The following is a 15,451-nucleotide window of genomic DNA, read 5'->3' as shown; positions in this document are numbered from 1 at the left end:
AAATCAAACCCAGGACATCGTATTAAAGTTTTAAAAAAAGGTATTTTTTTTTGTTTATTAGGTTTGAATAGATAAAAACAATTCAAAAAAATATGTGTTAAAAGAACTTCACTGGCAAGACACACAAGTTTGCTTGGTAATTTTTTTTTTTTAATAAATGAATACAGTTACAATGTATATTTAATAAAATTCAGCACGGTAGGTCATCACGCTAACTATTACTCCACGTAGGCATTTTTTAACAACGACATTTTGTTTTAAAATTATAATTGAAATTGAAAATACATATTTCAATCTCACGTCATCTTATTACTATTCTTTTGACAAGCTTTTAAATTTTCTTCATCTTACCCTCGTCCGCACCCAATGGTGAATAGAAAAATGCAGATAATTTGTATACATAAAGGCAAGGTGATCAATCCTGCGCCTCAGGTACGCATCCAAGGCAAACACATATTGAAATTTGTTTTTACCCCTTTGCAATTGAACCAACGACCACCACCAAGGTAGTTAACTGCGTAACCACTTCATTTAGGATGTTTTCGTAAAGTGATCATAAAACAAATTACACATTTTACTTTTTTTTTAAAGTAAGCATTCCTATTACATTCTCGTACAACAAAAAATATAAGTTTTTTCCATCGAACAAAATTTATTCACTTTATTTTTAACTCCGCTTAAGTAATTGGTATTCTGTGAATCTGTTGGCACAAACAAGCTCCGTGTTGCATTAGTGAATAGCACTGCTAAAGTTTTTCATGTTTTGTGTATCTACGTACGAGTACGTCGCTAATTGCAACAGCATATTGTCTGTATTGATTTTTAGATGTGTCTCTCTCCCGTTCATTTATTCACCCCATTTTGGCTCTACCCAGTTCGGCTTCAGGACTAGGAATTCGCAAAACGTAATTAGAAGTGCATTGCCTCGGTTAATGCAATGTGTGGTTTCAGGGGACACTTTGACCGTTTTAATGAAATATTCAGTTAAAAAGAAAAAAGAATCTGGGAACATGCTTGTATTTACCTGAGATCAACTCTTGAAACATATAATACTTTTGATGTCAAAGAGACAGTTTATACAGAAAGTTTACCAAAGGAAAATGATACATGGTAATGAGTAAAGAGTAAATATCATATTTCTGTTAAAATAAATGTAAAATAGGAGACAATATGGATATTCAATAAGGGGAAAGATGTTGAACGTTACGCAAGTGCATACAATTATCTACAACATTTTGAATGTGTCCAAATGATTGTTCACAAAATCTGGATTCACTCCAATTACAGGAGTTATTTTCATATTAGTTTTTGACATCTCATCAAAGATATAGAAGAATATAGAAGTCTGGGCATTTACGGGGCTGACGACAGCCCGTAAATATTTATTTACGTATATTCGTTAGCCCGTAAATATTTATTTACGTATATTCGTCATCCCATAAATATTTATTTACGTATATTCGTCAGCCCGTAAATATTTACGGGCATTTGCCCAGACTTCCATATTCTTCTTCATCTTTGATGAGATGTAAATAATTTATACAATTATCAATCAATCCAACCAAATGACTGGTTATAAATCTCGGGATGCTCAGACTTCCATTTTTTTCGTTTAAAACAATATACGTTGTTTTATCTCAAGTCAAGAAACCTGTAATATCAAATGTATTTATATATATGTAATGAATCCATTGTGTAATAATGATGAATCCCCAAGTGATTCCTGATAAATATCTTGTCATAACAGTGAACTTTCTCCGTGACTCGGGTTCGAAATAGAAAAAGTGCACGATAAATCAACACAACGACAGGTCGAGGTGTGAACCTCGCCTTACCTGCCCTTGTGATATATGACTCTTTAATATCCGCTAAAGCGTTAAATAATATGAAACGTGCGAGAAGAAATTCCTTTACCGGCGAGGGGTTTCCATCACCGGAAAATATTCCAAACAGATTTTTGATGGGGTGAAAGATATTGACACCAATTTAAAGATTTTGAACTCACAAATTCATCCCTCTTCGTCGTAATATAAAAATAATATATTAGGTAAATGTTTATTGTAACTGAAGACAGTTGGTAGAATTCCACTTAAAATTTTTTGGTATTATATTCAGAGTGTTTGATAATGTCTTAATAAGACGAAACGCGTCACATATTATTATTAATAAGTAAATAAAAGCAAAATTCAATGCAATAACCTTGTTCAATATTAGATATAAGTTTTACCCAAAATGTTAGGTAAAATTGTTTTTTAACTTTTCGAACAAAAAAAAATAGAATAAAAAGTCTATATTTTGAAGATATCAATCCATGTAATTAAATTGTAAAAAAATACAATATTTTGAGTGTGTCCTAATATTAGTTAACAAATCTGGGTATTTTCACTTAACAGTTGAGTAAATTGATATCTTAACAAAAAAATAATATGTAAGTGTGTGTATTCATAGGGCTTACGGCATGTTAGTTTAATTGATCGCTTTATACACGTGTAACATTCACCATCCTACCTATGAATGATCATGTTAATTAATACTCAATAAATATTTCGACATTCATATTTTCCTAAATAACTAACCATCACGTCGCTTCTCCTAAGGGGTAGGCAGAGAGAATCGAACGCCACACTACTCTGTCTTTGCAAACATTCTTCGCCTCTTCCACATTCATGCATCCATATTGTCCTTCATTAATATATAAATGTTCGTTTGTCTTAAATCTTAATCTTAAATCTCCTCATCTGTAGATTCTTTGTATGGTTATTGTCTCTGAAAATTAATCATTTTTATGTTTATACATAAGTTTTATTTTTACACGTAATGCTTTAAGATTGCATCATATGTAGAGGCAATATTACAAATGCTTGTTAATTACCTTGCCAAGTTCAAAAACATATTATTTTCTCTTTTTTCAGTGATCGAAGACCCAGAATTCACAGATGTCATAGAGAACATAACTGTACCTGCAGGCCGGAGTGTCAAGTTGGCATGCTCGGTCAAAAACCTAGGCTCTTATAAGGTATGTCAATTATTGATTATTAGCTTTACCATATTAGCATACGAGTATACATATCTATGCTTTTGTAGTTGTTTTTGCTCACACATACAATCAATTATAATTCGTTAATGACACAAGAGGCGTTTTAAGTTGGTCACCACACCGAAATGAAGACAGCCAAAAGATTATTTTATTATTTTACTAATAATAATTGAAAAAATATTTTTAGATAATTTATATGGCACCACGTTCATAAAATAATACTGCATCACGCCGTTTCTCTTCAGGGGTAGGCAGAGAGGATAGAACGCCACACTCTTCTGTCCTGACATACAATCCTAGCTTCCTTCACATCCATACATCTAGTAATACATGCCCTCCGATTGCGCAGACCTTTGACACTACAAGATTTTAAGATATGATCGTGCCAAGTCTTATAAAAATATATTTTTTTATTTTGTGTATTAAAAGCAATGATAACTTTGTGGAATGGTAACTAAACACTCTCCATGTGATCCATTGTTTACTTTGTGTAATACCACTTTTATAAAGTACACTTTTTTTGTGTAATAACACTTATTCGTAACTACCGGTTAGGGAAAATGATTCCATAGTCAGGTCATTAAAATAAATTTATTAACATTTAAAAATATTATTTGTTACATATAAAGTAAAACTCGCATTTTAAAAAGTAAACTATTTTAAATCGATGATAAATTAATACGACACAGCGTATATAGTTGCCTTATACACGACTGTACGAACTAAAGAGAAGATAATAGTTATATTTTAGTGAAATTGTGGCATATTCCCAAACCTCGCTTTGAACAACATAATGTTTTACCTGTGCAATATATCCCATTACGAAGCTGTTTGATTTTACGCCCCAAAAATCTGTTCAATTTCTGTGACCATTATATTAGGTAACCCTTTCTCGGAAATCAAATCAGAATAAATCAAATAAGAAAGTCATAAAAACAACTCATAAAAATACATATTCGCTTGGTCGGAAAAATAACTTCTCTTCTTTGTGTATTGGAAATTGATCAATTTTGTCTGTTCGCCTTTAGTAACTACTTGTTTGTTCTTCAAAAAAAGACATAATTTCTTACAAAGATGAAATACATTTACAGATTTAGAATGACATTCGCAAAAAAGAGTGCGTTTAAAAGTTAACTTTGAATTCTACAAATTTCTTAAATTTATTTTAATATTTTCTGTCAGATATTGTATTTTTTACCCGATGGGCTGTTTTGAAGGATATTCATAAATAGTGTCGGACATTGCATACAAATAGAAAGAGTCTTTGATAAATAAAAAACTTTCCCTATACCAACATAGGTGGCAGTTGTGAACTCACATGTACCGCGTCACGAGTTTGATCAATATATCTAGAAGTTGTGTGTGGTTGTCAATCATTGGTAGAATTGGTGAATATTACACGTGTGTAAAGTGATCACTTAACCAAGCCTATGACGGTCGTAGGCCCTGAACGTGCTCTGACTTTCATATTCTTTTTCATCTATTTTGAGATGTCAAAAAAAAAACATTACAGTTCTTCTAATTATTGCCATAGTTATAGTTCAAAATTTTATATTAAAGATGTTAATTATTTTTAAAACAATTAAACACTTGTATAATACAACTTAATTTATTTTATTAATTTTATTTTATTACACACCACTAGTTTCGAAAACTACAGATGTTTTCATCTAGAGGTGAATATAAAAATATTATATTTTATATAAATAATCAAAATGTCATTCCAAAAAGTTAATGCCAAACCAATAAATAATATAAATGATGTGTTTAAAAAAACTAATTGGTGGATTTTTAACTACCTAATTATAATCTTTAGAATTGTATGAAATTATAGTTACATTAAAAGGCGGGAGATGAAAAAATACAGCCGAAAATCGTCATGGTGGCAATTGAAATAACTTCACGGTCATTACCCTAAATGCCTGTAATATTTAAAACCATCTGTTTTAGCATTTTGGCGGGTAAGACAAAGGGGGGTTAGGCGGGCGAGACGGCAGAGGCGGCAGAGACGGGACGCAATCTGCGTTTTGAAATGTTGGGAATGTAATTTACACTGGTCCTTATCTTATATCTCCGCGCGAGGGATGAAAGGGGGTTGGAAGAATGTTACGTGATGCTATAAAAGACAAACAATCTCTCCAGGTTTTATCTTCTCTCACAATAACTCGAGAGATCAGTAAATGAAGCGAGCGTTATACGCAAATAAGACGTAAATGCTTCGGATATTTCAATTTGGGCGGCATGTGGCTGTACATGTGGCCAATTTCGTGTATTTTATTATTATTAACATTCTCCGTGTTGAATTGTATCTGAAATATTTTGCTTTATTTTAGTAGTTAGTATAAAAAAACATAAATGTGAGGAAATTATGACGATTTAATTTATTGTAACATAAGTTAAGATATTATGGATTACATATATAAATTAATATACGCAATAAATGAAAAACGATGTTTACCAAGAAAAAATAATAACAAATCAACCATTGTTTCATAATTTATGATAGTTTTTAACAATAACGCGATATATATAAAAAGAGTAAAAATAAAATAAAAGGAAAAAGAATCTTCTTCTTTGCTTTATTATTTTCATCAGTTTTTACATATATGTATATACATATATATATATATATATATATATATATATATGTATATATATATATATATATATATATATATATATATATATGTATATATATATATATAAATATATATATATATATATATATATATATATATATATATATATATATATATATATATATATATATATATATATATATATATATATATATATATATATATATATATATATATATATATATTTATATATATATATATATATATATATATATATATATATATATATTTATATATATATATATATATATAAATATATATTTATATATATATATATATTTATTTACATATATATATAAATATATATATTCTTTGATTTTTTTGCCATGAAAGTTAAATGAGAGTAAATAGTTACCCTAGTGAGTATGTTTGAAATCATTCTGTTTACCAGTAATCCAAGTTTCCTGTTTAATGGGCTGATTTAAATGGAATAATTAATCAACCTAAAGAATTTCTTATTCATTAAGATATTCACCCCTTCAACGCGCACCATCCTTCGGTTCTACCGTTCTACCTTTCCCCATCCTAGAGATTCCATCATCTACTCTCAAGAAACCTTTCAATTCGCTTTCATCTTTTCTCCCGACTAATTAGTTAATTGACTTGTTAAACTAACAACCCTTGTATAAATCAATGTTTTTAAACAAACAAATCTTTAGTATTAGCAATGTAGTGAATGCTTCGATACTCTTTTCTGAAGTTTATATATTGAATGATACACTATCAATAATAAATAGTAACTCAGTATTTAAAGTTAACATATAATTATTGTTTAAAATATGACATGGGATAAACATTCTATCAATACTAAACAATAAGAAATATAAACATACATACACAAATAAAAAAAAACTTGATTTTTCAGGAGAACGTTTTTAATGTTTTAAAATATAATACAATGTATTTAAAAATAAATATCAAGCCACTTATTGAATTTTTCACTGTGCAACAGATCTTTTTAGGTCAAACCTGAAGGTTTTTTCTCCATTTGAAAAATATTTAGCATATTTTTAAAAATAATTAAACAATACCTTTTCTTCAAAATGCAAAAACAACACTTTCTGTCCTGTAGCGGGTAAATATTATGCTAAAAATATGTCTCTTTTGCTGGGATGTAGTACATTGGGCATTCCGAAAACATGCACAACTGAAAATTGACGATTTTTGATTTATGACGTTCTTGAAAGGAGTGAGCGATATGTACACATTGAACGCTTAATAATAAACTGAAATTGGGAAATATTGCACTTTCTTTTATGTTTAATGTTTTGTTTATATCTACGCTAAAAACGATATAAATTCGTTAATATAGGGAAACCATTAAAAGATAACATCTCTCTACAGGTCCGGTAGTATGTAATAAATATAAGAGTTTTAAAAACGTTTACGTACGTTAATATCGACCTTCTTTACAATCGAAAAAGGGGTCTCCAGCGTGTTTTTATTAAATTAATTATATTTACTAGTTCTCTTAGAAAATTCTCCTTGCCTATTACGTACAAGGATTTATATGTTTAAAAAAGATAGTGTATAGTTAATAATAAATTAATAAGATTAATCTAAAAAAACAATACAATAGATAAAATACAATGTAATGGTCCGATGCATTCATTATCTTATATCAAACAAGATGTGTCACATAGTTAATTTATTCGTCTTATTTGTCTTGTCATATTTTCTAAATAAGACAACATTATATCTGATATATTTTTATGTTTTATTGCTTTATCAATTTTTGTCAACTACATACCTTCTTTCGCACATTTTGTTTCAATTTTAATTTTGAATTTATCTTTCTTTTTCAAAAATCGGTCATACCCATATTAAATTACATCTTATGATGGCGTCTCATCACATTCACAAAAAGAGTTTATTTTAAACGGAAAAAAGTTTCTTATTTATTTTTATACAAAAATATTAATAATACTAGTTTATAACCACTCACCGAGATTTTTATGTCTACTGGTTTTGAGACGTACCCGTCTCTTCGTCAGGACAATCACTACCACAGCATGCAAACAATACCACCCTTCACCACCATAGCACCATTTACACACTTAAAACTACACAAAATGTTTAACACATGCGATTTTTGGACGACCCGAAGACCAACATACACTATATTTTTTTCAGCACAAACATGCGTTACGATTTATTTTTTTACATTTTTGTAAAAAAATAAATAAGTAAAAATGACTAACCACAAAGAAAATGCTATTAATATTAATAATATTGAGAATATGGATAAAAAAAATATTTTAAAAGGATCTCCAGCATGGTATTTTTTATGTAGTAATAAAATATTTTGAATTACCCATATTGCAAGATAAACCGGGACGTTGGGCTAGGACATGAGATAGTATGAAAATACGCTTACTGGGGGTAGATACAAGGGCGCCGGTGCTGGGCCCGAACCCTTTGCCTTGTCTTAGCTCGGCCACTTGGCACCCCTTGGTCCATTATCCGCTTCACAGAGCGCCAACCTCATTTTCTCGGCCGTTGAGTTCTGTCCTCCGCCCTAGGAAATTTCACGCCCTTATCACGACCGATCTACGTTGACAGCGGACTATTGTCTACACTGTGATTACGTGCTATATTTTCTCATTACATTTTTCATTTATTGAAAATATTCCTTAATACAAATGATAACTAAGAATGAAAGATGGACCGACTGAGTTGTATTTTTTGCTATTTTATTCGCTTTTAATGTTGCAAACTACATACTAAGTGATAATAATACAAATAATTTTAGGTTATTTAAATGGTGCCATTTTCAAAAAATATTGCCTCAATGGCTCAATGGTGATAAAATATGTCACATTGTTTATTTTTAGACAAAACCAAAAATATAATAAAAGTTATGTTGGAGGTTTTCGTTCCATCGTCCTAGTCGTATTTCCCGGAAAAACTTAAGTTTTTTTTTCACAAAGTTTCATGTTTAAGATGTTTTTTTTATGATTGTAAACTGAGTTTTAAGTGATATGAGATAAATGATATTAAAATTTTGAGAAGTATTGTTGTCAATCATGGGTAGAATGTTGAATATTGTACGTGTGTGAAGTGATCACGTAACCAGCTTCTATAGGTCAGAAGCCATGTAAATACCTAGATTTCCATATTCTTCTTCTTCTTCAAAACATCAAACAATATTTTAAAAGTTTATGTACCAATCAAAAATTAATTTCAATAAAAATAAACTGTTTTACAAATAAACATTAACTAACAAGTGTAAGTCCTTCTCCAAGCACCAAGAGCCCAGTCTCTTAATTTGAAAGAACTGCGTTTTAACTTTAAGATTTTAAGTAGATATGCTTAGAAAATTAATTATAATTAATAAAAAAAACTTTTGTAACCCTATTAAACAATAAAAAAAATAAGAAAAATGTACGCTTATAAGTTAAATAAATAGTGAAAAAATCCTAAGGCATGTATTTTTATTTTGTTTTGATTTATTTCTTGTAAAAAAATTATAATTTTATCCCGTTTGCCCTTATTTTATAATTAACGACTGAAATTGAAATATCAGTAAAAGTAATGAATGACAACGATTCACTAATAACCTTCCCCCAGTTTTGTAATTGGAACGCATTTCTGTCTCCGTCTACGATAATATTATTATATTTCCATTTGTGGGTGCTTCGCAGAGCTTTTTCTCATTTTTTATTTTATCCAGACACTCAACCCTAAATTAAAAGAAGCAGTCTTTCTCCCTGAAATTAAGGGTGAGATTTTTTGAGGCTGCAAATGACTTTGCACACCTTGAGCTTGGATCCCTAACCATCCATTACGAGCATTACTATTTGGTCCCTTATTTAAAGTAATAATCTGCTTACTTCGAATGAGAAATTTATTCCACGAAGCGGAAGTAAAACGCGGAAAATTAAAGTGTTTTTCATGTTATTTTTTTACATCTCATCAAAGATGAAGAAGAATACGGAAGTCTGGGCATTTACGGGGCTGATGACCGTCATTGGCTGGTTTAAATGATCACTTTACACACGTGTAACAGTCACCAATCCTACCCATTATTGACAACCACACTACTCAAATTCTTGGAAGTTCCATATACATACATGAACCAATTTAGAAACATTGTTCTTGAATCACTAGAACTTTACTAGAGACATCAATTGGTGAGATGAATAATTCCATATTCTTCTTCATCTTTGATGAGATGTCAAAAAAAAGAAAAATTAACTCGTATAATTGTAGATAATCCAGATTTGTGAACAACTATTTGGACACAATTAAAAATGTTGTGAAGTGTTTCAATGTTATGAGAAAAATGCTTAAAAGAACACTTATATTTACAATACATATATAAATTTAAGTGTTCGTTTAGCCAATTTTTTTAAATACATTTTGTACGACTTAACGTACATTTATTTGTGGATGCCTTTTGCTTTTATATTATTATTTGTACTAGTTTAAACATATTGCACGTTTATTTTTAAACCATTTCGTGTAGTTTAGGGTTAGAGAAAAAAAGTTAAATGACCTAATCCAAAGTTTTGCAAAAATTAAGTTTTGTATTGTATTTAAAAAAAAACTTATTTGCATCTATTTTTATACGTTTTTTGATACGCTTTGTTGTATCTATTATATGATAAAAACAATAACTGAAAACTAATGAAATATTTTGTTTGATACTAATGAAGTTTCAATAGTATCAAACAAGTTCATCAAATATTCGCAAAAAATATAGCGAGATGCCTTTGTCATTTCGTAACTAGATTTTCAAATTAGTTCAGGTATTAGTTAGCACACGATATGCAACTGTTAATAGTATTGCACAGAAATGTGACAAAAATATTTAAATAAAATAAAACAAAATAAGGCTGTAATGAGGACATTCATGAATGTGAAAGAGGCGAAGAATATTTGACAGAGTATTAATGCGTTCTATCCTCTCTACCTACCTCTTGAAGTGTCAGTTGATTTTTAATGTCTCTTATATTTTCTTTACCAGTTTTACTAAATATCAATCTATTTGCACTTTTTTTTAAAATATTATGTAGAAAAATTAAAACGTTCAAAAATATTATTGGATTATATCAAAAATTTATTTACCCTGCGGGGAGTCGGTGTGATGGCTAGTCAGTTCATTAAATCTGTCTTATTTTTAAAGTGATATTTAAAAAAAAATATCGTCTGAATGGGGCTCAAATTTTTCCTTATTTACTTTATCTTTAGCAATATATTATATAATATGTAAATGTAAGACGATCCTCGGGTAGACCAAAATCGCATGTGATAAACATTTTGTGTAGTTTAAGTGTGTGAACAGCGCTATGGTGGTGACGGGTAGGATTGTTTGCATGCTGTTGTAGTGATTGTCCTGACGAAGAGACGGGTACGTCTCGAAACTGGTAGACATAAACATCTCGATATGTTTGTTTACAAAATTATAAATGAAAGATCTTATTTACATTTGAAAATTTTATGCTATCCGATAATCCCTAAACATCCTTTTTCCTCTGCCTTCCTAATTCTCATCAATTTGTATTTTATGTTTTTTTTAATGTTCAAGTACTATCTTCCCTCTGATTGCAAACAGCTATATCTATACATATGGTATCACACGTTTTGATCAATATAACTAGTGTATTTTTTTTTGGTTGGAAGATATTGCTTTTTAGCAGTAAGCCCGGCAATGTGCTTATTTCTTTTCTGTTCAAGAAGTTTAAATAAATAAATAATCATTTCGAATGTATCCGCAAAGTTGTGTAGATTTCACGTCTTATACGATGTATTTTCGATACACATAATATAAATATGTAGATAAGTCATTCATAGTTATCTTTCTTATTTCTTCTTTCTTCCTTTATAGCTAATGTTTTGTTTCATTCATAAATTCTTTTGATCTCGCGACAAAGTACGCTAGACTTGTTTCCAATTGACACTCAGACCTTGTCTTTTTTTGTGAAAATTACTTTATGCAAATTTATCACACGCCTCGAAGGATCGCGGTTCGAGGAAAGTGTATTATGTTCGAGGGATCGCGAAATAACGAGACATTTATTTTTCTTCTGAAATAATACTAGATACGTTAATTTACAAGACAAAGATAAAATACTTTTTCTCAGACAGCGTCTTTTATTATTTTAATAAAAAATGTTGCCTACGAAAAAGTGATATTAAAATAAAATTATTGACCCTTTATTTCAAACATTGGGTTAAATTTAAAATATTTTTCACTATTGTAATTATTTTTCATTAAAATGTTATTAAATATGCTAGAATATCAATATATTTTGTATTACTGTTACGATATTTTTATCATAATGATAAACTTAATTGCTTTAATAAGAGTATTTAAAATAAAAGCAAAAATATGAAACATGAAGAAAAGAAATTTCGAGCGATTAATCACACTTGAATGTTAAAAAAAAATGTTTAAGGGATGGCTTTTTGACATATATAAAAGTGAATATCCGCTATTCCCTAAGCCAATAGAGTTCTCCACGTACAAACAGTCCCGAGCCATGAGATATTCGTTATGAATATTACTCTGAATCTACGATAGGTCCTGGAACATATTTTACCATGTGTCATATCCGTCCCCCTATCGGCGCTACGTAACGTCCCGATTTGCATGAAGGACCCAGGGGAGATCCATATCCGAGAACACTTTTAAAGATATTATAGATTCGTGACGCCTTCCATCGCGAGATAAATGAAGCAGTAACTTAGTAACCCCGCAGCAAACCGTCCCGCGTTATAATGTAGAGAGACTCGCCGGAGACAATAATATTTGGGGGTGATCTATGACGACAGTCGATGGGAATACGTGTGCGGAATGCTAAGGGACTAATACCTTCCCTAGTCTATCTCTCCGCCAGTCGCTGGAGGGAACCATTTATTCTGCGAGAGCTCTGTTCGCTTCAGACGTTAAGACAAAGGGCTTTTTTGATCGAGGAAACGAATCAGTAAACATTCCGGTCTCCAGAACCATTCTTTGAATTTGTCTATTCGTTTGTACCCACTCCCGGAAATTCGTTATTTATTTTTGTCATGGATTATTTAAACAAAAGGGAACTTTTTTACAATTCATGTTACCAGACAGTGAATTATTCACCTGTGTATATATAAATTATTTACATACACGCACAAATATATTTGAATATTTGACAATTTAAAATGTGTTTCGTTGCGTATATACGTTTAAACATATTATACGTGCATATTTTGCAAAATACTTCCGGTCAAAAAATTGCCAATTCAAAAAAAAAATATCCAGTTAGGTACAATCATACATTTGGGTACAAAATAGACCCATAATTTTTGGTTACAGTTTGTATATTTCCGACCACTTTTAAATTGAATTAATAAAATATTTAGTCAAATATAAACGTGCATACTTAACCAGAAAACACAATTCTTTTTTACGTTGATAAGAAAGTTCACGAAACTGATAGCTTTGTTATAATTTTATTAAGAGTAATATATATATTACCGCCCAAAGATCAGCAATGTTGTCGCAAGGCGGCGATTGGTCGCCCACTGCTAGCTCGGACATCAGAGATGACCAGATCATAATTACGATAGGAGCTATCGGGTACTGCAGGTAGTAGGCTGTTTCCTTACAGGCATGATTACCCCTAATATGGCTGATAGCATTAGGGCCGCCCCCATCCCCTAGAAGCGCTTATTAAATTATTTAGTGTTTGCGGGTCACGCCGGCGCTAACGAATAACCGCTGGCTTTATTGGATAAAAACTGTTGGGATGCGATTATTGTGGGATTATTTTGGTGTCTAATAATGGAATAAAACGGTTACGTTTGTACGTGGGGAAACGGTGTTTACGTGAAAAAATATCGGGCTATTTTTTGTCTTTCCCGCACGTAGCCTTACCGGTATCTATTGTATATCTACGCATTGTAAAGCTTATCTATAAGTAAACATTTTTTCATGTTTGAGGATATCTTACGCTCTTTAATAAAAATTTCACAAAATAACCATGGGCCTAGCATGAATCTAAAAATTAATTTTGTTATGAAAAAATTAGAAAATAATATGTCTTCAAGTCTGAGATTTTACAGGGCTAGCGACTTGTCATAGGTCGGTATTCTTATGAATTAATAAATAAATAAATATTGCAGAATTAGCATCACTTCCAAAATTTGAGTAGTGTGGTTGTCAATCATGGGTAGAATGGTAAATGTTTCACAATTATAAAATGATAATTTTAATCACCCTTTGAAATTTGTAAGTACTATATTGTTAACAAGATACTCAAGGCTCAATAAACGATTTAATTCAACTTACCTTCAAACCTAAGTAAAATTTGAAGTAATTGAATTTTTTGCTTCAAATGCCATTTTATTAACAAAATAAGTTATTCTTCGAGAAAAATATATACGATTTTGATCGATGATTGAAGAGGAGGGATATTGAATGGTCACAGTTAAAAATATATTCAACTATTAACCTTAGTGTTACTAGATTTTTTTTTAAAAATTCTTCTGTTGTCTCAATTATGTGGATTGGTTTGCATTAACAAATGACACGCATGTTTTTTTTTTTTAAATATGTATTTTTTCAATATACATTTTTTAATGTCCAATTCCAATACACATATAAAATAAATATAAAAAAAAACGTACGCAGAGATCCGTCCGGCTTCTCGCACAGCAGTTAGCATACTAAATCATCCAGATCGCGAGTTCCCCATAATATTGAAGAAAATTAAACCTACACTATTTCTTTCCTTATCATCCATTATTTACACAGAGTAAACAATGTATCATAAGGAGGGTGTTCAATAGCAAAACCACAAATTTATCAATGCTTTTAATATTTTTAAAAAAATTCGATCGATTCCTGAAACGCATCCCTTTTTCCAGGTCGCTTGGATGCACTTCGAGCAGTCGGCCATCCTGACGGTGCACAATCACGTGATCACGCGGAACCCGCGCATCAGCGTGACGCACGACAAGCACCGCACGTGGTTCCTGCACATCTCGTCCGTGCACGAGGAGGACAAGGGCCGCTACATGTGCCAGATCAACACGGCCACGGCCAAGACGCAGTTCGGCTACCTGCACGTGGTCGGTGAGTTAGCGGCCCTCTGGGCGACTTCACCTAACCAACCAATCTGTTGATGATGTAAAACCCCATAAGGCTGTCTTCGCAATATACCCCATTTTATGTGATATTGAGATTCTAGGTATATTACCAAGTGAGGTAGGAGTCTCTCTGTAGATGATGTAAAACCTCACTAGTCCATCTTCGTAATATACCCCACTTTCTGTGGTATTGAGGTTCTAGGTATATTGCCAGGTGAAGTATAAGGCCTCCCTGTAGATGATGTAAAACCTCATCAGGCTGTTTTCGCAAAATACCTAATTTTCTGTGATACTGAGATGCTAGGTACACTAGGTACACTAGGTAAACTACCAGATTAAGGGTCACCAGAAGAGGTGCTATATCGCTCACTCCTTTCAAGAACGTCATAAATCAAAAATCGACAATTTTCAGTTGTGCATGTTTTCGGAATGCCCAGAAAATGTACTATATCCTAGCAAAAGTGGCATATTTTTAACTTAATATTTATCCGCTACTGGGCAGAAAGTGTTTTTTTTGCATTTTGGAGAAAAAATATTGTTTAATTATTTTTTTAAATATCCTAAATATTTTTCAAATGGAGAAAAAACATTCAGGTTTTACCTAAAAAGATCTGTGGTATAGTAAAAAGTTCAATAAGTGGCTTGATATTAATTTTTAATTCATTTCATTATATTTTTTAGCTTAAAAACGATCTCCTGTAAAGTT

General features: G+C 31.0%; 1 protein-coding gene across 1 annotated transcript in view; it reads left to right on the top strand.

Annotated features, from left to right (window-relative positions):
* Nucleotides 1–15,451, top strand: part of LOC148310707 (lachesin-like) — a 154,317-nt gene that overhangs the window by 117,222 nt on the left and 21,644 nt on the right. The window contains exons 3-4 of the mRNA XM_088257887.1: nucleotides 2,913–3,016; nucleotides 14,524–14,731. Coding sequence (XP_088114013.1) covers nucleotides 2,913–3,016; nucleotides 14,524–14,731 — 312 coding nt within the window. The remainder of the gene's footprint in view (nucleotides 1–2,912; nucleotides 3,017–14,523; nucleotides 14,732–15,451) is intronic.

This window comes from Brachycentrus maculatus, unplaced genomic scaffold (assembly GCF_059751285.1).
Source record: "Brachycentrus maculatus isolate JH-2025_06_01 unplaced genomic scaffold, ASM5975128v1 h1tg000089l, whole genome shotgun sequence".
Classification (NCBI taxonomy): Eukaryota; Metazoa; Arthropoda; class Insecta; order Trichoptera; family Brachycentridae; genus Brachycentrus; species Brachycentrus maculatus.
The sequence above is the reverse complement of the archived record's forward strand: the minus strand, read 5'-3'. Positions and strand labels throughout refer to the sequence as shown.